The following is a 27195-nucleotide window of genomic DNA, read 5'->3' on the forward strand; positions in this document are numbered from 1 at the left end:
CGAAATAGGGAGAATTCCGGGCCTGCCCAGAGGATGCCGCCACCGCTTCCTTGTCTCACATGATCTCTTTAAGACGCCCAACTCCCTCCTCACGCTCCTGCCCAGGCCGTCTGTCCCAACTTTTTCCCGTGCAAAGAGGATTGTCGGCTTCCACGAGACTCGTGCCCGGGCCAGTCAACGCCGCCTACTGGCCATTCCTTCTTTAACCTTTCACATTGTCATTCTACTGGTCCGTTTCTAAATCACTTCACACTGCCAAGGAGTAGTGAGTGGTGTTCCAAGAAGCGATTTTGCACATGCCTTCACTGCTCCTGATATGTAAATGCCTGGAAGATCTAGCTGGCAGAACCTCTTAGCAGCCGTTGCCTGTTTTCCCCATAAGCCACAAACCTCAGGAACTAGATAGAGGTCAAGGGGTGGGGGTTGTGCCTTTACTCTCTCTTGCTTGAAAAAAGTGGATAGCAGCTGTTATCACCAGACTGCCAGGCAGATACCTCTTTGGCCTCTGACCAGCTGCCCCAGTGCCTAAACCACAAGGTCCAGCTGCTGAGAGCTGCCATCTCTTAAAAGATAAAACATACAAACAACCACTGTTAAAAATACATTTATCATTAAAATATATTACACATATGAGAGAGGGGATGCATTATATACAGTTTGGAAGATTTCTTGGCCCAGAAAATTCCACTTGTTTCACCAGAACACCAAATTTCTTCAGTATTTTCATTTTCAAGCCACTGTATTGCCCTTGGAGGCTGAGTGGTCAGCTCCAGAGTTGTTGAGCCATATCTGAGGGGGTGGGCGGCTTTGCATATGCATACACACGTCTTCAGACAAAGCGCTGGAAGCACCTGGGGTGACTGTGACCTGTTTATCCAGCAGCTTCCATTTGCATTCTTGCCGTCCAGCTCATTCATCCTTCAGGACTCCAAAGTTTGTTACAAATATCTGATCATGGGGAGCTCAGCCCAAGCTACAGGGAAGGTACTGTATGCCCTGGACGCTGGCTGAGTGAGAACAAGAAGTATGGTTGTTTAAACATTAAAAAAAAAATAGAGATCTATCTGTTAAATAACTAAAGTTGAATGCTGAATGTCAGTTTTATTGTGGTGGATTTCCCCTCGTGTCTTCACAACTCGCAGCAGCACCGAGTGTGACAGCCATGCTGGGCAGGGCAGTCTGGGCTCAGGAGACAGGCAGCTGCCACGCTTGCTTCCAAGTGGGCTCCCATCCTCTTAAGGCAGCTCTTGAGCTGAAACAGGTGGGGCTGGCAATTGGCCACCTCAGGCAAAAGAGGAGGGGCGATGGAGAGGCTCAGGGTGAGTTGCAGAGGAACTGGTGAATAAATTCTTGAGCCTTCTTCTTCTCTGCCATTTCAAGCTTTTGGTCACCGGCTGGGTTTCGAAGCAGTAAGCTACCAAATATGCTAGCTGCATGGAAAACACAAAAAACAAAGGATTCAGCAAAAAAAAGTGTGACTTATTCTCCTGTTCTTAGAAGTGGGGAGGGTTGCCCCAAAGCAGTATTTTCTGCTTAAAAAAAAAAAAAAACGAAAAACCGATTTGAGGATAAACTTTGCCCAGAGCTTGAGAATTTAGTTCTACTTCAGTGGACCTGGGACCTTCCTCAACCACAGTTCTCATGACGAGTCTCTCAGTCTGCAGAGGTACTTTCCACACACACTTGGCTACTTACCTAGAATATTATCATCCAAGTGATTTTTTGTTGAATTTTTCAGCAGTTCTTGCAAAAACGCCATCAAGTAGGTGAAGACATTTCTGTGGCATGCGGGGAGGGTAGTGATGACCTGAAAGAAGGAGAACTGGGATTTGTCTTTTTGTTCCTTCAATCATTTGTCAATTGCCTGCTGTATTCCAGGGAACTGAGTATGTGATCCAAGTACATGAGTAAAACTGTGCACAGAAACCTTGATCACACTTACCACTTGGCATAAGTGCCAAAAGAACAGCACAGATCAAGTGCTTCGTGAATTTAGAGGTCACATTTCTAACTGCATGTTGTCAAAAGACTTGAGGGAACAGAAAATGTTTTCACTGGGTCTTGAATATAAGAAGACTGGACTTGCAGAGGTAAGGACTAGGGTATTTAGGGCAAAAGAAAATGCAGAAAAAGGTAAGATAAGGAAAACAGTGAGATAAGAAGAGAGAATACATTGTGAAAAGCCCCTTTTGGCAGGAGCATTGGTGTGTGAACAGCCCTAAGCCTGGAAGGGTTGATCAGGGTAGAATTCAGTGAGTACCCTGGCTATCTGCATATCAGACTCAGTGGGGAAGCCTGTACAGTCTATTCCAGAAGAGATTTTGGTTCAGTGGATGCAGGGTAAGGCTCCAGAACCTGTATTATTAGCATGTCTTCCAGATTATTCTGCTATGGCCTGATACATAAGTGAATGACTAGAGTAGATCATAAAAACTCCCAAACATTTGTTCAAGAAAATCCTTATTTGTAGGGTGAGGATAGCTCAGTGGTAGAGGCCATGCTCAGCAAGCACGAGGTCCTGGGTTCAATCCCCAGTAGCTCTATTTAAATAAACAAATAAAAACCTAATTACCCCCTCTAAAATAATTTAAATATGAATTAATTTTTTTTAAATCCTTAATTGGCAATGGAGAGCATTTCTGACCAATGGCATCATGATGAGAGTTTTAGAACCCACAATCTGATGGCAGCAGGCAAAACAAATCAGCAAGAGAGCCTGAATGTAGGGTCTTGAACCAAGGCGAATGGAAGAGAATGGAAGAAGAGGAGCAATAGACCAAAGAGACTGAGTGTGTGGGAGGTGAGGGGAGGAGGAGAAAGAAATGACTCAGGTTTCTGGGTTGAGTCACTAGAATTAAGGGGATGCCATTAAGAGAAAAAGGGACATGAGAGGAAGAACAGGTTTGGGAAGGAAAGACTTGGTGCTGAGTTTCTAAGATATTGCGTTTGGGGGACGGCACCCACTTTGTTCCCTCAGAGCCCCATGAGACCTGGTGCTGCAACCTGTACAAGCTGATGGGCAAGGCTTCCCCTCACCTGTTTACTTGCTGTGAGGTTGCCAGAACATTCCAAGCAGGTGCGGTAGGCACTATAACAGATGACGGGCTCCGGCAAGCTCTCCAGGAAAAGCAGCAAGGCTTCGGCTACAGAATGATTGCTGGCAGCTTCGGGCCCATCGTTAAGGAAGAGGTGATGCTGCTGCTATAGTCACGGTTGGGAAAAGGCCTAGGAGCCAGCACACGCCAGGGTGCTGCCTGCTCGGCCTGGATCTCTGCTCAGAGGTGGGGTGCAAGCCCAACATCTCAAAGGGGCCAACCTGTCTGTCAGCTTAGCTAGGCCCCCCTAAATTCCTCCTATATTGGCTGCTTAAAATTGTAACGTCTTCTCTAAGCAAACTTTAAGAAAAACATGACAGCTGAGGACACACTGTCTGATGTTGAGCCTTAAAATATCCTATCCTTTTCCTCACCTCTTACTCATAACCATACACACACACACACACACACACACACACACAAATGTTGAAAGGATACAGAGGGTATCAATCGTTCCAGTATCCAAACAATCCCTGATATGCTCAAATTCCCACCTCAGGCCTGGCTGCTGAAACAGATCTTCCTGGAAAAGGGAACAAAGTCACAAAATAATTACATTCTCTGAAAAGCAGCAGTGAATTCCTGACTTAGAAGTATTATCATGAGCAGCAGTACAAAAAGGGGCAGGGTAATGAGACCTTGGAATCACCCTGGCAGACCGTCTGATGCCGGGTGATGTGGCTAATTCATCTCTCAGGCCTTCCCAGGCACACTCCCACAACAGGTCTTTATAGGACACCTATTATAAAACTATGAGCTGGGCGTATAACATACACAACAGTAAGATCCAACTGAAGGGAAGAGCTGAAAGTAGCTATGTTTCCTGCAGTGTTATGGAGGGATTAACCAGAAAAAGAAAAAACTGTAGACAATACAAGATGGAGAAAGTTAAAAAGGCCCCTCAGTACTCTGAGAAAATGAGATTATGGCAAAAAAGGTATTTCCATTAGTGCTAGGATCCTGTACATTCATTTGTTTTACAAAATGACTTAATGCTCTATGACTGTGAACAGTAACAATATTACACGTATTGCTCAAAAGTTACGCCTGAAAGGAGCTCAGCAGAGAAGGTAGACTCGCACAGTCCTTCAGAAAGCGACTTCTACAGCCAGATGCCCTGGGTTCGCATCCCCATCCTGCCCGTTTGTCAGTTTTGGGGCCCTGACCAAGTTATTTAACATTTCTGGGAATGTGTTTACTCCTTTGCGAACTAAATGAGGCAATGCTGTAAAACACTTAGAATAGTTTTTGGTACGCTGTAACGCTCAATAGACATGAGGGGAGAGAGACTAACCTAAGAATGTCCATTGCTCTGAGTGGCAGAGCTGTGGCAGATTATAGAGTTTCTATTGGTCTCCCTGGGACCCAGATAAATGAATCAGTGGATCTGACCAACCTGACCTCATGAAGCTTGCCCAGCTCACTCTAGAAATCAGGCTTCCTGACTCATGGCCCAGCGGTTCCACCTAGTCCCTGCCTCTGTCTGGCCTGTCAGCAAGTGAGCCCCTCCCATTCCCAGAAACTGGTGAGAGTTCCTGAAAAGGAGAGCAAGCGGACATCCTGAGAAGCTACCAGATGGCTTTCTACCTGGGGGACCCAAGAGGCCAGGGGAGGGAACATGCTGTGCAAGGCTGCTTCTCCGGGGTGGAGCCAAGTGCTGTAGGTACTAGCAGGGTCTGTCCCTCATTCACTCCCTGGGGGAAGAGCAGCTTCCCACAGGTTCCGTACGGTAAAAGCTTTTCGTGCCCGGAGTTCTCGGGGCTGATGCTCTTTCTCAAGGCAGCCTGGTCTCCATCAGGTCTGACTGTTTCACCACCACCCACCTGCTGGACAGCGTTTCGGTACAGGTAATCAACCATCATCCAGAGCTCTTTGGGGATTTCCATGGATTTCTCCAACTGGCTCCCATCATCTTCAGTGTGGAGTTGCATCAGAGTCTGAAACGAAACAAAAAGCATGATAAGGCGGGGAGGGTATATAGCTCAGCGGTAGAGCACATGCTTAGCATGCACGAGGGCCTGGATTTAATCCTCAGTACCTCCATTAAAGGAAAAAAAGGCATGATAAGAAGGTCCACCAATGAAACTTCTGACAGGCTGACTTCAGGAGAACGTAGGATATGGGGACAGAAAACCCATGGAAGAAGGGAAGCGTTTCCATGCCCCTAAGCAAACATTCCAAAGGCAAAAATGAGACCAAGTGGCACAATCAAGGTACAAAAGGTGACTTTTGAGAAATGGGATTGGCTTACGACAAGTAGTTTCAATGAGTTTTCATCATTTTAGAAAAAGCATCCTGCTTATAGCATTTCACTGTCAGAACCAGAGAGACAGTGTGGCCTGGTGAAAAATGAGCACAGACTTGGGAATTCAAAAACCCAATTGCAAGGTCCAGGTCCAGTGTTAACTCGCCATGTGACCCGTGACAAACCACTCCTCTTATTGGGCCTCTGGTTTCATCTCTAATATGGAGAGGACAGAGTTCAAGAGTCCCGAAATTAAAAAAGGCAATGGACGGGGGAGGGTACAGCTTAGTGGTAGAGTGTGTGCCTAGCACGCATGAGGTCCTGGGTTCATTCCGCAGTATCTCCATTAAATAAATAAATACATAAATAAACCTAATTACCCACCCAAAAAATAATTAATTAAAAATGACATGGAGGAAAAGGAAAAGCATACCTATTACCAAAAATCTGCTCCAAACCAGCTCCCCTGTATTATAATTGTCTCCCTAGAAGCCTTTAGAGCTCAGAAAATTTAGTTTAGGATGATAAATGACCAAGTGATGATTAAAACAGAAAAAGGAATAAAATCATGGGTCAGGGAAATTTCATGATCTTAGTATCCACAGCTGAGTTTATCTAATTTATTATGTATGAAAGACCAAAAAACAGGGCATAACATTTTGCAACTTTTCGCATCAGGAGGTGGAGTCTGTCCCCATCCCTAGAATCTGGGCTGACTTCACAACTCGTTCTGACTGAAATGGCATCGTGTGAATTTGGGAGCTGGAGCCACAAGGCTTTCTGCTCTCATACTCTTGCTGCCACTTAGGGAAGCCTGGGCCAGCCAACTGACTGATGAGAGCCCATGTGGAGGCAGATGCCAAAGCTAAGACAAGTCAGGGAGGCCTCCTCCAACCCTCTAGCCATCACAGCGGCCATCTGATTGCAACCACACAGATGAGCCTAGGTGAGACCAGCAGAAGAGCCACACTGGAAACTCACAGTCATGAGAAGCAATAACATGCTATTGTTTTAAACCACTGAAAATGTCAGGGTGTTTGTTAAAAAGCAATATATAACCGCTGGAATCAGGAAACTCTAGGAAGGCTAGTAAGTTCTCAGGTCTCTGAGATATCCTGTTTGATGGGCTTGGTTGCTACAATTCTAGATGGCTCTTTGTGGCACGTAACTCACCAGCTCTCTAATGGTCTCTAGCGGCAGGTCCAAGATGGGCTCCTTCATGTGGCACAATGTATGGATGGGAGATCCAAAACAGCTGGGCAGGTAGTTCCCAGACACAGACAAAAAGTAATCTTTTCCCCTGTCCAAGTGTAAAACCAGGATGTCCTCAATTTTGTCTTCACCCGAGTTGAGCTTTGTAGCTGTAGTCTTATTTACAAATAGTGCCAATTTAATTTCAATGGCAGTATCTGAAAAAAAAAAAAAATTAAAGGAATGCTGGTTGGTGGGAGGCCAAGAGGAAAGTGGGAGAGAAGACAGACGGGAAGAGGGTCAGACACACAGGGACGGGAAGAGGAAATAAGAAGTGTCGGCCAACCAATAAGAATTTACACACTGGGCACTCGGGAGACACATGAACGAGGAGATTATAATCCAAGGGGGAGTGTGAAAAAACAAAAACATGAATAGGCAACTGAGGGCCCAGCTCAAGCTAGAAGTTATCTGGGGAGGAGGGCAGGGGCACCAGGGGAGGTCATTAGGTTTGTTTATTTTTTATGTATTTATGTTTAATGGCAATACTAGGGGTTGAACCCAGGACCTCGTGCATGCTGAGCAGGCGCTCTACCCCTGAGCTATACCCTCCCCTCAAGCTAGAAGTTATTAATACAATAAAAAAGGCATGGATCAAAACAGCTTGCCCTGAGCCAGGTTCAGATGAAGACATCTGACCCGGTAGAAAAGATAACACACTACTAGCCTGTGAACTGTCCACAAAGCATGCGTAAGCCCTCGCCTCACAGCACAACATCGAGTGCCACGGAGAAGTCAGGGGAAAGACATGGGTGGTACCTTCCAGGGCCAGATAACATTTCTGGATTATCGCCCTACTGTCTTTCCCCACAAGAGCAGGTAGGTGGGAGTTGATTACAGTAAGGCAGAGAGTGAAAACGGTTCCCTTAACAGCAGCACCTGCTTTACAGCAATCTTGTGTTTCCTCTTTCTGTGAAATTACAGAACATACACATGACTGAGACTACTTCTGAAACTGAACTCATGCTCCTCACTATTTGAAATTTTATTTGTGGATGGTTCATCCACAGAGCTTTTAAAAAAATTTCAGGCAGACAACCAAACACTCAGAGACAAAAAGCTCGTATCAGGAAAATGAGCAAAGATAGGCAGGGTAGGGTGTTCCCCATGCCAGCAGCCAGGAACCTGGGAACAGCGGCCTTACTTGGCAGGAGGAAGCCCCGGCTGGGGTTGGCATGCAGCCACTGCTTACAGTAAGACTCTTCATTGGGCTTGTTGATGAATTCAAACTGACATGGTACTTGTCCGTTCTGAATGGTAAAGGATTCTACTTGCAACTGCATGTACTTCACATTCTGAAAAGAGAACTGGGAACAAGCCCAGGACCAGTCAGACCAGCACCCTCTCCTTGGCAACCTGCCCAGCCACCCCAACTGGGCAATCCTTGCCTTTTCTGGAAAAAAAAAACGAAGGACTATCTTTTTCCAACCATGTTTCTGCTCTAAGTATTTACCCAGGAGGCCACAGCTACCACTGAAGACCAGCTGTGGCCTCTGCCTATGTTTAACCAAAAAATCCCCAAACTCAAAAAACTCACGTGGGTTTCATAAATAAGTTTCCTGAAGGAATCAAATTTTAAAAATTCTCTACCCAAAGACCATTTCCAAAACACCTTTCACCAATTCCACTCCCAAACATGAAAACCAAGCTCATTCTTCCAAGTAGTTGGACATCTATCTTAGAAATACCCTCACCATAAATCCTCATTTAATGGACTTTTTGGTATGGTCAATTCTGAATGAGCCATGCTATGGTACTTCCATGAAAAATCTTTAGCCCTGACCTGACTTCTCCCAATGCCCATGACCTTTCCATACTGCCAACCCTCCCATCAACTCATATGTACCCAAAACTTGGGACTCAATTTAACCTCAAAGCAAAGCATCAGTAAGAAGACAAACCCAACGTAAGTATACACAGCAGCTACACTAAAATCAAATGAAACACATTTTGGATCCTCTGTGCCATCATTTAACTCATGGATGGCCCATGTGTGGGTGAAATAGATGAGCCACAAAAGGTTGCAGGCTTCTGGTTGAGAAGATCAGGAGATAAAATCTAAACCAACGACCCCGCTCTTGTCGGCTAGCATCCTCAGCCTCACTTTATCTAGAAGCGGCTGATCGAGGAAGACTCGAGTCCAGCAGTCGATGGGTGCCTCTTGGGATGCTGAGCCCTGGCAGACGAGGTTTAAGTTCTAGGAAGAGAAGAGCCCGATGCCCTGGCAGGTCCTTCCTACCTCTCGCTTGGAGAGGGACACAGAAGGAATGCTGGCGTTTTCCAACTTATCCAGGGAGCGAACAATCTCCTCCAGAGTCTTCCGATAAAGCTCTTCATTTACAACCCTCACCTGGAAGGGAAACAGCAGAGACTGAGTGCCTTGTCTTGGGCCCACTTCCTCTTTTTCAGTATCCAGGACATTCACAGCCTTGGGAAATAGTAGTTGATGGCAAAGCAGGCAGTGAACACTAAATACATTTAGTTAATTAACAAAGAACCCAACTAACAATAGACGTAGAAGCGTCCCCGAGAGGCAAAGCTTCTGGTAAAATCAGAGCCGCTCCCTGGTGAGCAGTAAGAAGATGCAGGGGTGAAAGCTCGGTTGGCAGTTCTGCCGGGTCTTAGGCCCAGGGCAGAAAGATCCCAGGGCCTGGCTCCGCTATGCCTGCTGCTGCCAACGGCCCTGCACTGAGGAACTTCTCTAGGGCTTTGACTTAAAGCAGCGTTTCTCGGGCTCCATCAGCCAAGATTTTTGTCAGGCTTTCCCTTCTGTATTTTGAATTACAAACACAATTCTTGTCATTTTCCAACAACAAAACCTTAGTTATAACATTCATTAGGCTTTGTTCAAACCACCCACACCTGCATAGATTCTGTTGTGCCTCTACCTGCACCCTTGAGAACTGGTGATATAAAGACAGACAGAAGTCACTGAAGAAGAGGTGCAAGTGGAGGATAAATAAAAAGGTTCAACTTCGCTAGTCATCAGGGAGGTGTGAGCTAAAATAACGGAGTAGCTTTCTCTTTTGGCTCACTAGGTTGGTAAAAATTCAAAAGACTGATAAAACCCAGTGGGTGAGGGTATAGCTCAGTGGTAGGGCACGTGCTTAGCATGCACAAGGTCCTGGGTTCAATCCCCAGTACCTCCATTAAAAAACAAAAACAAAAAAAAACTATGTTGTACACCAAAAATTAATGTAACAGTGTAAATCAACTATATTTCAATAAAAAATTTTTTTAATTAAAAAAAGATTTATGGGAAGGAGGATACAGCTCAAGCACTAAAGCACATGCTTAGCATGCACTAGGTCCTGGGTTCAATCCCCAGTACCGCCTCTAAAAATAAATAAATAAATAAACCTAATTACCACCCCAGCCAAAAAAAAAAAGAATAAAGAAAAGATTGATAAAACCCACTATTAGCCAGGCTGTGGGAAAATAAGCTCATACATGGTTGACAGAAGTGTAAAATGGTAAGGACTGTGGGAGGATAATTTAGCAGGCTCCAATTAAGTCAGAATACAATTTTCTTTGAACCACTGATTTCACCTTTAGGGATTTTATACTACAGAAATATTCACTCTGGTATACAAAGATATAAGTGAAGGGTGGTCACTACAGCAATGCATATAATAGCAAAGTTTTGGAAACAACTTAAATGATCAATATATACACTATGGTTCACCCATAATATGAAATATTTTGCAGACTTTAAAAATAATGAGGAGTGGGGGGTGGGTATAGCTCAGTGGTAGAGCGCATGCTTAGCATGCATGAGGTCCTAGGTCCAATTTCTAGCACCTCCGCTAAACAATAAAAGAATCAAATAGATTTTTTTAAAAAGGGGAAAAAAAACCCCAAGGAATTAAAAAAAAATGAGGGGGGAGCTCTACCTCTACTGACATAGAAAGATCCTCATAAAACATAGTGGGGAAAAATGATGTTTTCAGAACAATATGCATGATATGTCTCTTTCACAAAAAGGGAAACACTTTTTTATGTTATATGTAGAATACTGACACACATTTGCATAGAAAAAGGTCTGGAAAGATACAGTCCAAAAAGCAAAGGACAACTTCCATGTATGTAGAAACAGACAAGTCTGAAAAATGATTATGAATTAAATTAGATTAAAACCATTTCTAAAAGGAGCTTCCCCACACTCAAGGTGGGAGGAGGAGACCAGAACAACCAAGATGGTCTCGGCTCTGAGAACCGACCCCTGGAGAAAGATTACAACGGGCACCAGCTGCCCACCTACCCCGATGTCAAACACTGAGCTGACGGGCTTGTGGTCACTGGTCTTCAGGGCCATGTGGCTCTGGTAGCTCAGCTGGGTGATGTTCTTCCCTTTCCAGAGGACCCGGTCACACCAGGCAGGAGCACGACACTTCTCACTGCAACACAAAGTCCACACTGGGAGGAGCCTTCCCGGGCACGGCAGCACCCACTGCCTGGCTAGCGCTCTGGCTCAGCTGGGAGTGACAGTCCACGCGTCCGGTGACCTGAGACGGCAGGAGTGATCTGGGCCTACCGAGGGGTGACGTGTATCCTGGGGCTACCACCCGAAACGACTACAAAAGTGCAAAGCCAAACCACTGTCCAGAACGATTCTCTGCTCTCTCGCCTCCTATGGGGACCAGGCAAGAGTCAAAGCAATCTGAGAGTAAGTCCTCTGTGGTCCTCAAAAGGCGGTGGTTAAAACAGGCTGTGAATGCCAACTGCCTGGGTTCAAATCCTGCTTCTACGCTTGCCTGCTTGGGAGGCTCTTTAATTTTTTTGTGTTTCAGCTATCTGATCTATACAATGAAGATAACACATCACACTTACTTTTCAATGGGTTGTTCGGAAGATTAGATGAGATAATACAAGTAAAGCGTATTGAATAGTGCGTGGCATCCCACTGGCACTAATAAAAAATATGAACTACTATGTAACGACCAAGTACAAGCTAAGTATTTTGGAATCACCCTATCACCCTAAGCACCACTGACAGGGAAGTAAGTCTCAAGAAGCGTTACAGGCAAAGGCAAAGGCAGTCCAGGAGAAAACGTGTGGGAAGGCAGGCAGCTTAATGAGCAGATACTGGGAGAAAGTGTTTGACCCGAGTGCAAAGTGTGGGGAGGAAGTGGCAGGAAACCCATCTTCTTCTTTAGGTCCATGAGGGCAAATGCTCCCCTAACATTCTCAGTTTCCATTTGCTCAGCCCCTGAAGCAACCTCTGACCTACCTGGTATCCCAGTCATTGGAGCCCGTATCGTACTTGTAGGTAGGTTGGAATGTGAGCTCGCCCTCTTCAAAGCCTTCAAAGACAGCCTTTGCAGCCACCTGAGCTCTCAGCTGTACAAAAAGATGGAAGAATAAAAAAAAAAAAATACAAAAACACCTCAGAATAAAAAGGGCAAACCTTGAATCATCAGAGGAAAGGAAATCAATCTGGAATCCAAGCCCTGCCCCAAAAGAAAAGGCCTGAGACAGCTATTCTGTAAGAGCTTGAGTTATTTAACCCCTAAGAAGAGGAGCATGCTGACCATTCCTTCACCTTTTTTTTAAGGCTCTTTTGATAAAAGTGTACCTGCATCCCAGGGGCCTGAGTACCATCTTACTGAGATGCCCCTAGGAGGACTAGATCCCCGTGGACATAGGGTTTTCCTCTTGCAGGTATCAGGCACTTCATCTGTGCAGCACAGTCGTTCCAATTACACAGAGGGATGTAACTGCACAGAAAAAGGTCTGGAAAGATACAAACCAAAAAGCAAAGGGGCACTTCCATGTATGTAGAAATATACAGTAGAAACATACCCAAATCTTTATGAATCAAGTTTAAAGTAAAACAATTTTTCAAAAGAGTTTGCCAAATTAGTTACATGACCTAGGGGAAGCTCTGTGCCTTGGTTTCCCCATCTGTAAATTTGGATTTATGATAGAATCTGCCTCACAGGATTGTTGCAAAGATGAACTGTCAGCTTAGAACAGTGCCTGACACATTACGATAACTAGCATCCTTCCCACCCACTGCACTCATTCTAAGAGCTTCTTCTCAGCAAGGGGTCAAAACCACACGTGTTCCTGCCTCCTCCCTGGAGCACCAAGCCTGGCGCTGCGTGGACTAAAGAACTCTCAGCTCTAACTCTGGAGACAGGGTCAGCTATCCAGGGGATAACAGTTGACAAATTCCCCAAAATATGAATTCCTAAAAAAAAAAAAAAAAAAAACTATTAAGGAAAAAGCAACAGGAAACAGTAAAAATTCAGGTATTAGTGTAAGATGATTCTTAAATGAGTAAATACAGACCTTAAAACCATCTGGAAAGCAGAGAAACACACAAAATGGTCCTATTACTTAAGGAAAGACCAGAAAAGAAGGCAAGAGGAGATGGGTGTCGAACTACCAGGGAAATGGGAATGCCGCAGTCCAGAAAACAGAGGCATAGACAGAGAGTTATAGACCAGACTGGGATAAGGCTGAGATGGGGGTTAAAGAGAATACTTTACCAAGGAAGAAGAGAAAAATGGGTCAATAAAGAGATTATTCCATAAAGAAAGACACAACAACGTTGCGATTCTTTTTACCCCTTCAACTGATCTGCACTGGGGGAAAAATAAAGGTAACGGAAAGATTTACACAAATGACAATACAGAGGTGATTAAAAGGGAGATACAGACTAAAAAGAAAAAGGACTTTAACATTCTGAGCAACTCTGGCTGCTTGAACAGTTTTGAAATCTGTTGAGAGGAACAGCTTGAAGAAAGTCAGAAATAGACTCCTCTTGTCCTGGGGAACAGCTAAGGCTGTGAGAAAGCAGCGCTAACCCAGACAACGGTGGGGAACAGCGGGATACAGAACGGATTCCTGTCAGAGGTGAAGAGACCCCCCTCAGAAGAAGAGTTTGCTCCTGGGGGAGGGTATAGCTCAGTGGTAGACCGTGTGCTTAGCAAGCATGGGGTCCTGGGTTCAATCTCCAGTACCTCCATTAGAAAAAAAAAGTTTTTCTAATAAAATAAAATTATAAAGAGAAAAAAGAGTGGTCCTTCACTCTGGACAGGTCTGTGAGGAGCAGCAGCAGCGGGGAGAGAGTGAGAGGCTCATTCAAAACATCAGTGAATCATCTTAAGTATACTAAGTATCTTCTCTATGAGAGGCTTGGTACCCTTTTGGCCCCAACTTGAACGACTGAATGAATGAACAAACAAACGAATGGGCAGAACGAATGGGCACACACAAGAGAGAGAACAGCTCCGGCCCCCGAGGGCCACAAGCCTCAAGGAAAGAGCTGGTGGGCAGACAGCTGTGGGGGAGGGAAATGTGGACGGGAGGACAGAATGACCGAAACGAAACCCCCCAAGACAAGAAGGAAGAGATTGAGAGTTGGGAAGGCGGGCTTTTCTGTGCCCTCATGTGGGGGGACGGCTGCCTGAAGAGGGCCCAGGGGGGCCATCGGTACCTGGTCATAAGCATACAGGGTTTGAAAGGCCTTCTCTTCGATGAGTTTTTTCACTTTTTCCACATCCAGCTCTTCTATCCTGTAGTTGAGGTCCCCCAGCCACAAGATCACACTGTGAGGACAGAGCACAAAGGTCACAGAGTTTAGGAGGGACTCTGCCCATCCAATTCTCTCCAGCGAGCTTCTGACACAACACCCACAATGCTCCACCTCTGGGGAGCTGGGCAGGGAAGGGACATGGATGCTCAGGAAATCTTCCTCTTGCCATCCCATTGAATATACTGTGTCCAACATGCTGCTTGCTCAGTTATCTTGGTCCAAGTTCACTGGACACAGCCTTGAGTTCTCCTTGACTACTATATTCTTGTATGATTGGAAAGATAATCTATTAAGATCTAAAAGCAAGGCAAAAATTTACTTCATTCCTGGAAAGAGGCAAAAAAGATCCAAGTATTGGGAGTCACATCAATCACCCAGGAAGCCAAATCAGATGATGCCATGATGTCACCTCTGCCTCCACCCACACTCCAGTCCACAAAACACACTCTCAGCCTTTGTTTCTGGAGCTGAGTTCCTTGGAAACAAAGCTCCACCTTTCCAGCGGAGTCTGGGTTTAACCACCACCGTGTCATCGGTTAGCTCTTTCGGCAGAGTGTGACAGGTGTCTCATTACACCTGCTACTTTGGGAAAATGATCACTGCATGCTCCCAGGTGACACTGCACGTCCCACAAAGACCAATGCTGCTCTATCTAAAGCCAAGACCCAAATCATCAGAGAATCTGCATGGCAGCAAACCCGCCCCAGAATAAATGCAACCAGAAGCTAAAAGCAGACACACCGACATGCAAGCCGAAACCTCACAAACTAGGACTCTGTAGGGTCAGCAGGACAGAAGAGGCAATCCCTGCTAGGTTCCCAGGAGAAGGAAAGCCATCCCATCAGCTTCCAGAACATCAGTGAGCTCAAGACAGCTCTACCACTGCAGCCGGCGGGACGAGAGGCTTGGTTCTGTGTCCTCCTGGGCAGGTGCCACGGCCCCAGTGGCTTCTTTCCTTGTTATAAAAGAAGTGGCACCAGCTTCCAGGGTTACTGTCAAGTCTGAAATTCTAATACGCCTTGAATTTAGACAGACAGCAAGTACTACAGATAAATGAAATAAAGAGAATCGAAAAAAGGCAGCACAACGTGCTCCAAGCAGCTGCAACTGTGTCTTTTGTCAAGCTGAAACAAGAGGCAAAAAAGACAAAGTGAAGACAGACAAATGCAGCCCAGGTCTCGATGACATGTGCTTCTGGTAAGGACGGGTGGACAGAACTGTGAAACATACTTCTGAAACCTGGGCTTGAGATGCCCGCGCTGTGGTTGCTTTTCTCCCGATGCTGTGCCGAGGCAGACCCCTATTAAAATAAATCTGACACATTTCCCAGGAACAAATGGTGTTTGAGAAAGACTCTACAGGTCTGCCGGATGGTAGGTTAGGAAACTAAAAGTTTCAAAGAGATGTAACCCATGTGTAACTGACAGCTGGCTGGAGTTCCGGCTCCAGCAGTGGGCAGCCTCCCCGAGTCACCCCCCAATGAAGCTGAGAGCCCGTCGCCCTGCACCTCAGGCCTGGCCAGCTGTTTGGCGTGGAAGCCCAGACTCACTCGTGCTTACTGATGGTGAGAGGGGGCAGGCTTGGGTCCAACTGGCAAAACTGCATTCGAGAGCAAATGTCTTTATAGTCCTGGTTCCTCCTCTCATACTCCTCCGTGTGGGCTGCCAAGTGGGAATTCACTACGCAGATACTGGTGTTGTGGAACTGGAACCTGATCGCCACTCCTCCTTTGTTACCCTATGGAAAGGAGCCCCCAGAAAGACCGGTTCACAACTTAACTGTGTTAGTCATTTAAACCCTGCCAGCTTTCAACATGAGCTCTCTTAATTAGTCTGCACAATGACGCTGGAGGGTAAGCAAAGAACGTTACTGTCTACATTTTACAGATAAGGAAACAAATCCAAGACAGTAGAAGGACCAGCCAGTCAGTGGTGAAGGTGAGTCCACTTTCCACATGCTCTCCATTCTCCATGGGAAACTAAGCTCTTGCAACAGAATCTAAAAACAGGACTTAAACCGCTTCGAGAAGAGAAAATTGCAAACCTATTATCAGCATTCTTTCTTTTTCTTTGTGACCATAGTTTGCAACATGTGTCACACATTAACTGGGAGGATCAGCTAGAGGCTCTGATTTGGTGTGGCCTGAACACGAAGATGGGGGCTCGTTGGGCAAATCAGCTGGCAAGTCACTAAAATATGATTACTAAATGGTCTGCTCAATCTAGCCCCACTAGGTCACGTGGGTACAGATCACCTCAAGACGCCAGCACCCTGAAACTCGGACACGTGCAGTCCTGGTATCATAAGAATTGGGGTCAGAACCTTAGGGATCAAGGCCCTCAATGTGCCAGACGTACCAACCAGGAACTCACCATCCTCCCCATGATCCCCGTCCCCACAGTCTCCGCTTCCACTTCTGAGATGTGCGCTGCATGTTCCTGTTTGACATACAACAGTAGCATAATCCCGACCAGTCGGATGAGCTTCACCTGGAAAAGAGACAAACATTCAGGTCATGGCATTAAGTTGGAGTCGAAAGTAAAGGTGGGCCTGAAGGTAGCTGAGCGCATTGCTGTATCTCCTCCTCCACACTGGGACACAGGGTGATCACCCCAGCGACTCAGTGAGCACGTACCTGACAACCTCGACAGCCCACAAGTGCCAAGACCTGACTCTTTCCCACCCAGAGACGCCTATTCTTGGGGGACCTGGAACTGAAAATCGCAGGATCATTAGGACTGGCTTTTGCTAAAAGTCAAACGTTACCCCAGGATTCCCTGCACGGCAACATAAAATTAGAAGGTCCCTGACTCCTCTCTTACCTTTGCGTATTTGGCATCTGGATGAAGACTGTCTGATACAGCTTTAAACCACTCTTCCTCTTTTGGGGTGTCATGGAAGAAAAAGGCTTCCTTACTCAGATCAAGCTCCTGGAACCTATTAGGAGAAGCAAGCAGTCAGAGAGCAGAGGAAGGTAACGTGCAAGGTGGGAGGCTCGTTCTCAGCTCAGTGTAGGTGTGGAAGGCCTAGCTTTTTAGCTAAACTGCAGGACCCTCAAGAGGGAAGAAAAATGAACACCTAGAGCCAAGAGACTAAATTCCAAGGAACTTATTGACCAGGTGCTTTCAGAAGCAGCAGCCTATTTCTCCTTCGTAACCAGCCTCAAGTAGTTGGAAATGTCTTCATTTTACATCTGGGATCACCAGCTCACACAAGCACCAAGTGGTAAACGGGTCCAACCTAGGTCTGCATACGTTCCCAATTCTAGGCCCTTTCCACTTTACCCCCCAGGCTCCTCTGCTGCCCCTCCCCATCAATAGTGCTCAGTACAGTCCTGAGAAGACAGGAAGTGTGAGAAAAGAAAAACTGACCGCTAGGGCCTTTTTATTACTATTATCTATTTTTTTTTTTTAGCTAACCTTCCTTTCCTAGCAAAAGATATTTTTGCTTTGTGACCAACCAAGTGTTGAATGTCTAAGCAATGAAATTCAGTTCAGGGCACACTGATTTTGAACAGAGGGTTAACACTAAAACTTTGATCTTAGCATTTAAATGCCAAGCACATCACTTTAATGGTGCCAGAAATGTGTTTACTATGAGGAAGAACATCAGAGAAGCAGCTGTTAGTAAGTACGTGTTCATTTTTCAAAACTTTCACCTGCTGTGAAGACTCAGTTACACATCCTCGTCCCCCTCCCTTCAACCACAGCCATACGTTCTTGAAAACACAGAGCCCAGTAGAAGAGAAGCGCTCACCCTACGCAGTATACGTCCGGGGCCTGGATACCATCACTGAGCCAGGGCCGGAGGCACTCTTTGGGGGACTGTCCATTCACGTTGTAAGTTCCCACAAAAAACCTGTCACCAGAGACAATCAGTCGGTCACTCGGGAGGACTATGGACATGACGGGGAAAGCATTTTATGCTGATTCTGCCTGGTTTCGGCTCTCCCTGGAGTGGAATTTGGAGACATAAGAAATGTCACATCTAATCTGGACCAATGACGGGCACCAAGGGGTGACTTGCAGTCTGCTGTGATATTTGTTGCTTTTGTGATAACTTCAAATAGTTGAGACCCACCCTGCACATTCCTGCTTAGCTTTGACAGCTTTTAGAGAGTCATAATCCACAAAATGACTGTTTTCTGTGTATCCCACTGAACTGGAAAAAAAAAAGTACCATGGCAACTGCTTTTGGAAGGAAAGCAACACCAGTGTTCCCCACAGCTCACGTTTATGTCCCTAGAAGTGACATTACTTTGTCATTTAGTCCCGATGCAAGCATTTAAAATGATCTGGAAGAATCCTGCACCCTTTATTCATATAACTTTCAGTAAACCTGTCTAAAAAGATTACTAAACATTAACTCCATCTGACTGGTTTCAATTCAAAGGACTTTCTTCAAAGACCAAGAATGACCAAGGGGTACACAGAGGGAGATGCAAAAATCAGGATCTCTCTCCTTCTTCTGTGCTTGTGAATCTCCTCAAATATTTCTGCGGCTATTTGCGAGCTGTGCCACTCCCACTACGCCACACCTCCCACAGTGCCTGCCCAGAGAAGCCACCGAATAAATGCCTGCTAAGGAAGAATGAAAGGAATCACTCACTTAGAAAATGATGGGAGAGATTCTGTAGAGGATTTGCTTTCAAATCCAGGGTATGGGGGAAGCGCTTACATTTCGGAGAGCTGAGTGATCGGTTTGCTATGGAAACAGTCTAAGCCGGCTGGCTACCTGAAGCTCTGGATATAGGTATAATCCTCTTCTTTCTGCATTAGCTGTGATTTCACTATTGTATCTCGCAGTCCAAACTTCTGCACCGATAAAATATGAGCCTTGTCTGATACTGTGATGGTGGAGGAGCGAACCATGTCGGTTATTTCAGATTTGGATTTATTTTGTCTAGAAAAGCAACAGAAAAAAAAAGTTATTTTTAATCATATTTTGATGAGTCCTCCATGACAAAATACATGACTATAAAGCCAGGAGTTTCCACACACAAGCATCTGAATCACAGGAGACTACAAAGGCTAAAGTAAAACTTATTTGCTAAAATAACACTTTCTATGTAGAACAACCTTGTATGTTGTTGACTATATAGGACATTGGTCCAGAGATTCTTCTGATAATAATTTCATAGAATCTCAGACTAGAAGGAGACTTGGAAGATAATCTAATCTAATCACTTCATTTTTCTTTTCTTTTCTTTTTGGTAGGGGGGTGGTTAATTAGGTTGGTTTGTTTGTTTGTTTTAGAGGAGGTACTTATTTATTTATTTATTTTAGAGGAGGTACTGGGGACTGAACCCAGGACCCCATGCATGCCAAGCATGCACTCTACCACTTGAGCTATACCTCCTCCCCTTCATTTTTCAAATGAGAAAAGTAAGACCCAGCGTCATCAACGATTCACACAGCTGGAAGGTGGCAGAGTATGAATCAGAACTCCGTTCTGACAGTGCTCTTTCTGGATCCTGATTCTCATAACAAGACTATAAAACTATCTAGATCCTTTGACTTGATAATTCTACTGACTCTCTATTCTACGGGAATAATCTGAAATAAAAAGGCAATGAAAATTTGTATTTTATTATTTGTGTAGTTTTCATAGTCATACTAAAAATTATTCAAATGCCAACATTTAAAGTTAAGCAAAATTTCACATATTTACATGACAGAATCCTAATAGCCAAAAAACCTTTGTTGAAGATTACTTAATGAATTAAGATATACAAAACACCTTAAACAATTTCTGCCATCGAATAAATGCCACTTAAGTGTTTAATAATATATGCTCATGCACACACTAATTAAGGCTATGTAAAATGCATCTATGCATACCAAGAAGGCTCAAAACTGAATTGAGGATGATAGATCTGGCTACATTTGAAGTTCAGGCATTGGGGTGGGGGGTACAGCTCAGTGGTAGAGTGTGTGCTTAGCATGCACGAGGTCCTGGGTTCAATCACCAGTACCTCTATCAATGAAAAAAAAAAAAAGAAGAAAGAAAGAAGGAAAAGGAAAAAAAATAAAGTTAATGGATTGTTCATTGCTGTTTAAGTGCATAACTTAAATATTTACACAAATAAGAACGTTTTTATCTTGACCAGATGATTCTGGTTATGATCAGTAGGGGGCACTGCAGAACAGACTAAATACAACAGCAAATCACAAAAAAGGTATAAATAATGAACGGGAAAAACTTGTCAGAGTCAGGAAACTCCTACAAGAATGGGAGTGAGAAATCAAAATGTTTCTAATCTACATTTCTAAGGGAGGGTTAGACTGCCAGTTTCAAATCCTAGATCTGCCACTTGCTAGTTCTGGAGCTTGAGTAAGTTATATAATGTTTCTTCCTTGCCTCCTTAGTTGTAAAACAGAGAAAATAATGGTACCTACTTGTTTAGGTTAAAATAAGGTAATCCATGTAAGTGTGCGGTGCTTGGCACACACAGTAAATGTTCAGTAAAAGTCTAACATTTCTTAGGCCCACTACCCAGAGACGGTGTACACCAGGCACAGTAATGGTCTCAGTTCTATGGTGAGGAAAACTTTGGCCCTAAGGGGCACAAGTGAAGGGAGAGCTTCCTTACCTTGGGAGCAAGTTTTCTGGTTTATCCTGACCCCGGGAGCTTTGGTCCACAAGCAGACCTTTCCCATTTGGCTTCGAATCATCAAAGGAAGAACTACCTACGGGTGGGGGAAGGAATTAAAACATACTTACATACGCTTTAATGTACAGACCACAGCTTCTCAAATTGGAGTCTAGGAATTACTGGTGGTTCACATACTGCTTAAAAGCACAGGAAAGGTCACAGACCATTACAAAGACAGGGGGAATTAAGTATTTCATCCAGATGTCTTTACTTCTGAAAACATAACTCTCCCAGCTAATCTGACTCCCTTTTCTTAGAGGTGGAGTGCACCATAGAAAGAATAAAGCTAAGAAATCTGCAGGCCTAAATTCCATCACCAGCTCTGCTGTTTATTACTCTTTCGACTTTAGGCAAGTCACCTCACCTCTCCTGATCTCAGCAACTTGACCTGTCCTGCCTTCCTCACAGGTTTATCGTAGGGATCGCATAGTTGACCTGTGAGTAAGCGCTTTGAAAGCCACACAACATATTATACAATATAACGTAGTGATGTCTCACCATTTACTGCGAGTGAGCCTTCAATTCTGAGGAGGAAAAAGGCAAGGGTCAGAGAAGTAAAATCAGGAAGGGCCTAAGTGCTCAAGAGCATGAGAAGGGCTTGTCATTGTCAACCAATCGCCTAGAAAACAAGGAGCCCAAGGACTTGCAACCACGAAATATTTGGGGGAAGTCGCTAAACCAAGATAAGCCAGACAAGGAAAAGCAATCTGCCAACATGTTGCTTCTCTGCTCCTTAAGCCAAATCCCTTGTCAACAGGGAACCACATGAAGAGGCCACGAGAGATGCCGCTTCGATGCACAAGGTACAAGGAGCACTGGGGGTGTGAAACATCACTAAGGAATCCTGCTCTGAAGACTGTTACTAAACATGGATTTGCCAGCCATGCATTCACGGGAACCGGAGGGGAAAAAAAAACAACACTCTGGGGTTGAAAAAGTAAACAGTCATTTAACACGTGAAAGTAATTACGGTTCAATACTCCCAGCTCCGGTGTCACTCTACTAGCCTAGGTTATTGACAATTCCCTGGAATAACTATGAAAACCTCACCTGGTATCCCCACCTCCTCCCTCACCCCACCCTCTCTAATCCAATCCCTACACTGTGGCCAGGGGATTTTTTTGTTGGAAAAAGTAAATCTGATGACATGGCTTAAAAGCTTTTAACAGCTCCCCACTGGATAAACCCAAACCCCGTAATGGGGCTGCCAAGTCTCTTCCTGCTCTGGACCCTGCCCACCTCTCCAGCCACAGCACTCACCACAGCCCCCTGGGGCGCGCTCCCTCCTTGAATGCCATACTCTGAGCAGTTATACAAACAGCCTATCAGAAACCGACTTCCTTCTTCCTCCCTCTGCTTTAGGCGGCTAACCCCTACCCCTCCTGTGGCCGGGAGGAAAGCAAACTTTTTCTGGAAAGGGCCGGAGGGTAGATGTCCCAGGCTTTGCAGGCTATGTGGCCTCGGCCACATTTCAACTCTGCCATTACAGTGTAAGAGCAGCTGTAAGCGTGGCTGTATTCCAATAAAACTTTACAGTCACTGATATGTACATATCATGTCATTTTCATGTGTCACAAAACATTCTTCTCTTTTAATTCTTTTTGAAAGTTTAAAAATGTAGAAACTATTCTGAGCTCATGTGCTGTACAAAAGCAGGCAGCAGCCTGGATTTGGCCCACGGGACTGTAGTTAGCCAACCCCTGGTGTAGGGCACATCTTAGAGGCCATTTCTTCCAAGAAGCCTTCTCTGACTCCTCCTAGACTGTTCAGAGGCAGGGACTTGGTCATCTTTATGCTATTTCCCAGGGACTGGGAACAGAACCTGGTGCACAGTAGGTCCTCAGTGTGTTAAATACAAGTATCAGGAGACATATATTGAAGTCTACTCTACCTTCATCGTCCTGTGTCACAAAGTTACTTCCTCTCTTGGCGTCTGACTTTCTTCATCTCTAAAGTAGAGACTTCAATATAAATATTTCATGGGGCTTTACAACATGCAAAGACAAACTTAGGGATAATGGTTAGATTTTGCTTCTGTTTGTCAATGCTTTCTGAGGACTCCTTCAGGACATCTCCTGGGGACAAGTGGTTTGTCCCTGTGAATTCAGCTTCTGTCCCAGAGTGTGCAGTAGAAAACCACCTTGCTAACCTGCACCTCATCAATGACCTCACCCTACATCTCTCCCTGGACTCAGTCCAGCAAGAACCGGAATATCTTCATTCATGACTTCATGTATGGAAACTTTAAGGCATAACTGGGGGGATTTCCAGCCACAGGGCAGTCTTCTCGGAATCTCATCTCCCCTGAATCTGGCACGGAAGCTGGCTGTCAGCAGCTCTTTACCAAGTTCACCATCGCGCAGCCCCATGGTTCCCTCTCAGGGAAACTCATGGCTTCCTCCTCTCCTGCTTCCCTTCTTTGCCCTTTTTCCAACCTTGGGTTTCCAATCCTTTGTCTTCCAATCTAATGGGCGACACCTACTAGATTTTTCCCCCCTTTCTTCTCATGTTTGGTCACTGAGCCCTATAAATCTTCTCTCCTAAATATTTTTATACTGAGCTTCTCCCCTACCCCTACTGCCATGCCTTTGTTTAGGCCCTTAATATTTCTGGAAAGCACACTAAGTGATTCCCTGCCGCCATTCTCACCCCCTTCAGTGCATTCTGCCAACACCTAGAAGAAAACACAAATCTGAGCAGATCCTTCCTGTGCGTAAAACCCCTCAATAACTTCCACCACCTTTGCTGAAACCCAAACCTCTCCGTGTGACACACAAGGGCCTTCCTAGTTGGCCCCAGACTTCCTTTCCAGGCCCACTGTCCACCCCGTGTTCAAGTCCCTTCTCTCCCACCCCCAATCCAGTCACAAGGAAACCATTTATCTTTTTAAATATTGCCTCCTCATCCCACCCCTGATCCTGGGTGGAGTCTAATCACCCCTGAAGCCCACCCTCACAAGGCAAACTTCAGACTCATCCTTCAAGACTCAGCTCAGGAGTCATCTTCAAAAAAGCCCTCTCGGGGTATAGGGGTACAGCTCAGTGGTAGAGTGTGTGTTAAGCATGCATGAGGTCCTGGGTTCAATCCCCAGTACCTCCATTAACCAAAAAAAATAATTAAATAAATAAATTTTTTAAACAGATTAAAAAAAAAGGCTTCTCTGGCCCTAGCCCTCTCCCTCTCTTCTCACACACCCAGTGCTTACCTCTATCAAAGCATTTATCATAATGGAACTGTAATCGCGTTTAACTCTTTTTATCAACCGTTCCTCTTTAGCTAGACCAAGAAGAAGAGGAGACGGTGGGGGTGATGCTTTTTCTCTGTGGCCCCTGGCTTAACACAGTGTACGAAACACACCACGGGGCAGCAAAAACACACTGAGCTAACAGCCTCAGGGCAGGGATGAAGCTCACGACCAACTTTCACTCCTGCAACTGAAACCACTTCCGGGTAAGCGCCTACCTTGTAGGTCAACCAGGGTGACAGGTGCAGCTTGATGGGGATGTACGGAAGTACAGAGTGTTCTATCTACTCTCCTGTGAATTCTGTGTGCTGCACTGCCCATCTTATAGAACCAAAACCCCTCTCAAATGCCTGGCTGCACAGACAACATGGACCCTGGAGGCTCCTTCCTTCCCCAAGCAGCAGCACAATCTAACACAGATCCATAACCCCTTCTCGGAAATCCCTGCAGCCAAGTGTATTTTGGAATCCAAAATGTGGGGCATTTTAGAAGGATAACACATAACCCAGGCCACCTGTTACACAGCACCACCACAGTCTGAGGCAACATCCAGAAATCAAACACTTTAGTATTTCCACAGTGCAACGTATGAGTGGTAACACTTGGAGGGATAAATAAAACCTATAAATAGTCTCAAGTCAGTTCAGGCTAGTCTTACTGCCAAATTGAGCTTGAGCCAAACTTACAAAAAAAATTTGTTTTTTCCATCTTCAGAGATTTTAGGACTTCAAGAATGCTGATAAAGGATTAAGGGTGGTAGTTAGGGGCATGGCCTGACATCTATATGCATCAGAAAGGATTGGAATGTATGTCTATGAACATAAATACCACGTCTATAAATTACACACATATGTACATATTTAGACACGTACATACACACACGGGAAAGTCTGGAATGTATACACTGAATGTCATTAGTAGGCATTACTCAGTGGTAGGGTTTCTTTTTGCTTATAGGTACTTTCCAAGTTAGCTAAAATAAGATGTATTAGCTAAAATAAGATATATATATATATATATATATATATATATATATATATATATATACACACACACACACACACACACACATATATCACTATTACATAAAGCACTATATATAGTGCTTTATATTAGTTATATGTATTACATAGAATACAATATAACATATTGTGCTTTATACTATAGCTATATAATATAGTATATATTATAGTAAGATATATGTATACATCTCTTGCACAGGCTTTGGAGTCAGACTTCGGTTCCATTCCCGGCCCTGCTACTTACTAGCTACATGACCCTGAACACGTTATCTAACTTCTCAAAGCTTATGCTTCCTCAACTGAACAAAGATAACTGTCTGCCTGATATGGTTGCTGTCTTCTTTTCCTATGGCTAATCGAGGCTACCCTTCACTCCATGGCCAAAAGGTGCTCTGGAAGCCAAACCAGACCTGTTGAAGGCCCAGACCTATAAAATGAACACAGGAGGCAAGGCCCCCATTTCAGTGTTTTGTAGCCAGGCCTGCCATTAACCTGGGGGCCGGGCTTTTTCAAAAACACAACCTCACACAAGGGAAAACAGCAAACCCGAACCAAAATCCAAGTACTCTGTTTCTTTTGAGAATTGCCCAAGAGGCGGTAATATTATTTCTTAATTCAACTGCTCCTTCTGTCTCCTCCTCTTGCTGTCTCTGCCGCCACAGGTCCCCCAGTTATTTATAGGTACTCCCCAGGCTCCTGACCAGACAGGTGCTATCCACTAGGGGATGAAAATGTTCCACAACTGCACTGCCCGAAACAGCAGCCACAGGCTACATGTGAACAGCTAAAATGTGGCTAGAGTAAATGAGAAACTGATTTTTTAATCTTATTTACCGAAAGTAAATTCCAAGAGCTCTACATCTTGGTCTTTCTCTTCTGCAAGGATCATCAACCAGCACAGTCCATTCTAAACAGAGCTACCCAGCTCTGTGTGAGTTCAGTCCCTCCACCATTCACTGGGCACTTCTACAAGATGCTCTGTGTCCCAGGGAGGGCGGCGTCCCAGGTAAAACTGTGCTTCAACTTCTGGGCCCTTGCCTGAGCTCTCCCTTCTGTCACCAGCACCACCATCTCCCCATCAGCCAAGTATGCCATCCTGCCATTAGCTCACCCCTCTCCGTGGGCCCCCAGAGCCAGTCAGGCACCCGTCTCTTCATGCTTACAGCTGCCTTCCTCCAGGCCATCCTCTCCTCACCTGCCACCTCAGGAGCCTCCCAGCTAAGAAAGCTTCCTACTTCCCCCTACCCAATTTACCAATTGTGTCTTTGGCCTTGGCCAGACTGAACTCTGATTTCATCTCTCCCTGCTCTAACCACTATTACACCACTGCCTGCAGGTGAAGGTAAACTGGTTGAACTGGCACAGGAGGCCCTTGGCACATTGGTCCCGCTCTCTCTCACCATCCACCACCCAAAGACAGCCGATTCGAAACAGACAGGTTCCCCATACCTGCCGCCCTCACTCCTGCCTCCATGTGAAGGAAGCCCCTCTGACTTTCTGCCCACCTCTCCTTGGAAGTCTATCCTCAACTCCTATGCCCTCCACCACCAAGGCCTCCCCAACCACACTCGTCCTCGGCAGTCATTTCTCTGAATTCCGAAGGCCTTCCTATCTGTGTAGCATGTCTGGCACTTTAAGAGAGATTTCTGTTGTCCTGGAAAAAGTCTTGGGCTCTGGACTAAAACAGACTTGGCAATTCTACTGGCTGGATCCATAATCTCATATGAAACCCAGGCAAATTACTTCATTTACTTCCTCATTTGTAAAATAAGGATAAAACCACCAAACTTACAGAGAAGCCAAAAGGATCAACAAATGAACTTCTAAATGGGTCAAGAGCCTCACACAATGCCTGGTACACAGCAGCCACACAGGAACTGTTCATTCTCTTCCTAACCCCCACTGCTTGGACCATCATGACTGCCACGTCTCGAGCACCTCTAACAGTTGAGGATCATGCTAAGTGCTTCATGTGTTATGTCTGATTATTGACCTCATTTTACAAAGAAGGATACTGAGGTCCAGAGCACGTAGCAGACATGCCCAAGGACACAGAGCCAAGCCAGTAAATGGCACGGTTGACATTAAAACCCAGATCTGCTTGACTCCACAGTGCCCCCTTTTGCCAACATGAGCACAA

At 45.2% G+C, this 27195-nt stretch overlaps 1 protein-coding gene across 1 annotated transcript in view; it reads right to left on the reverse strand.

The window, feature by feature from the left end:
• Window positions 1–588: 588 nt before the first annotated feature.
• INPP5B (inositol polyphosphate-5-phosphatase B) overlaps window positions 589–27195 on the reverse strand; it is a 40337-nt gene continuing 13730 nt past the window's right edge. The window contains 17 exon segments of the mRNA XM_032495996.1: window positions 589–1430; window positions 1696–1807; window positions 3037–3164; window positions 3534–3618; window positions 4919–5032; window positions 6514–6749; window positions 7736–7898; window positions 8831–8941; window positions 10853–10988; window positions 11822–11931; window positions 14036–14147; window positions 15684–15871; window positions 16507–16623; window positions 16957–17071; window positions 17891–17992; window positions 18869–19036; window positions 20727–20823. Coding sequence (XP_032351887.1) covers window positions 1315–1430; window positions 1696–1807; window positions 3037–3164; window positions 3534–3618; window positions 4919–5032; window positions 6514–6749; window positions 7736–7898; window positions 8831–8941; window positions 10853–10988; window positions 11822–11931; window positions 14036–14147; window positions 15684–15871; window positions 16507–16623; window positions 16957–17071; window positions 17891–17992; window positions 18869–19036; window positions 20727–20823 — 2210 coding nt within the window. The 3' untranslated portion in view covers window positions 589–1314.

The sequence above is a fragment of the Camelus ferus genome, chromosome 13, assembly GCF_009834535.1.
Source record: "Camelus ferus isolate YT-003-E chromosome 13, BCGSAC_Cfer_1.0, whole genome shotgun sequence".
Classification (NCBI taxonomy): domain Eukaryota; kingdom Metazoa; phylum Chordata; class Mammalia; order Artiodactyla; family Camelidae; genus Camelus; species Camelus ferus.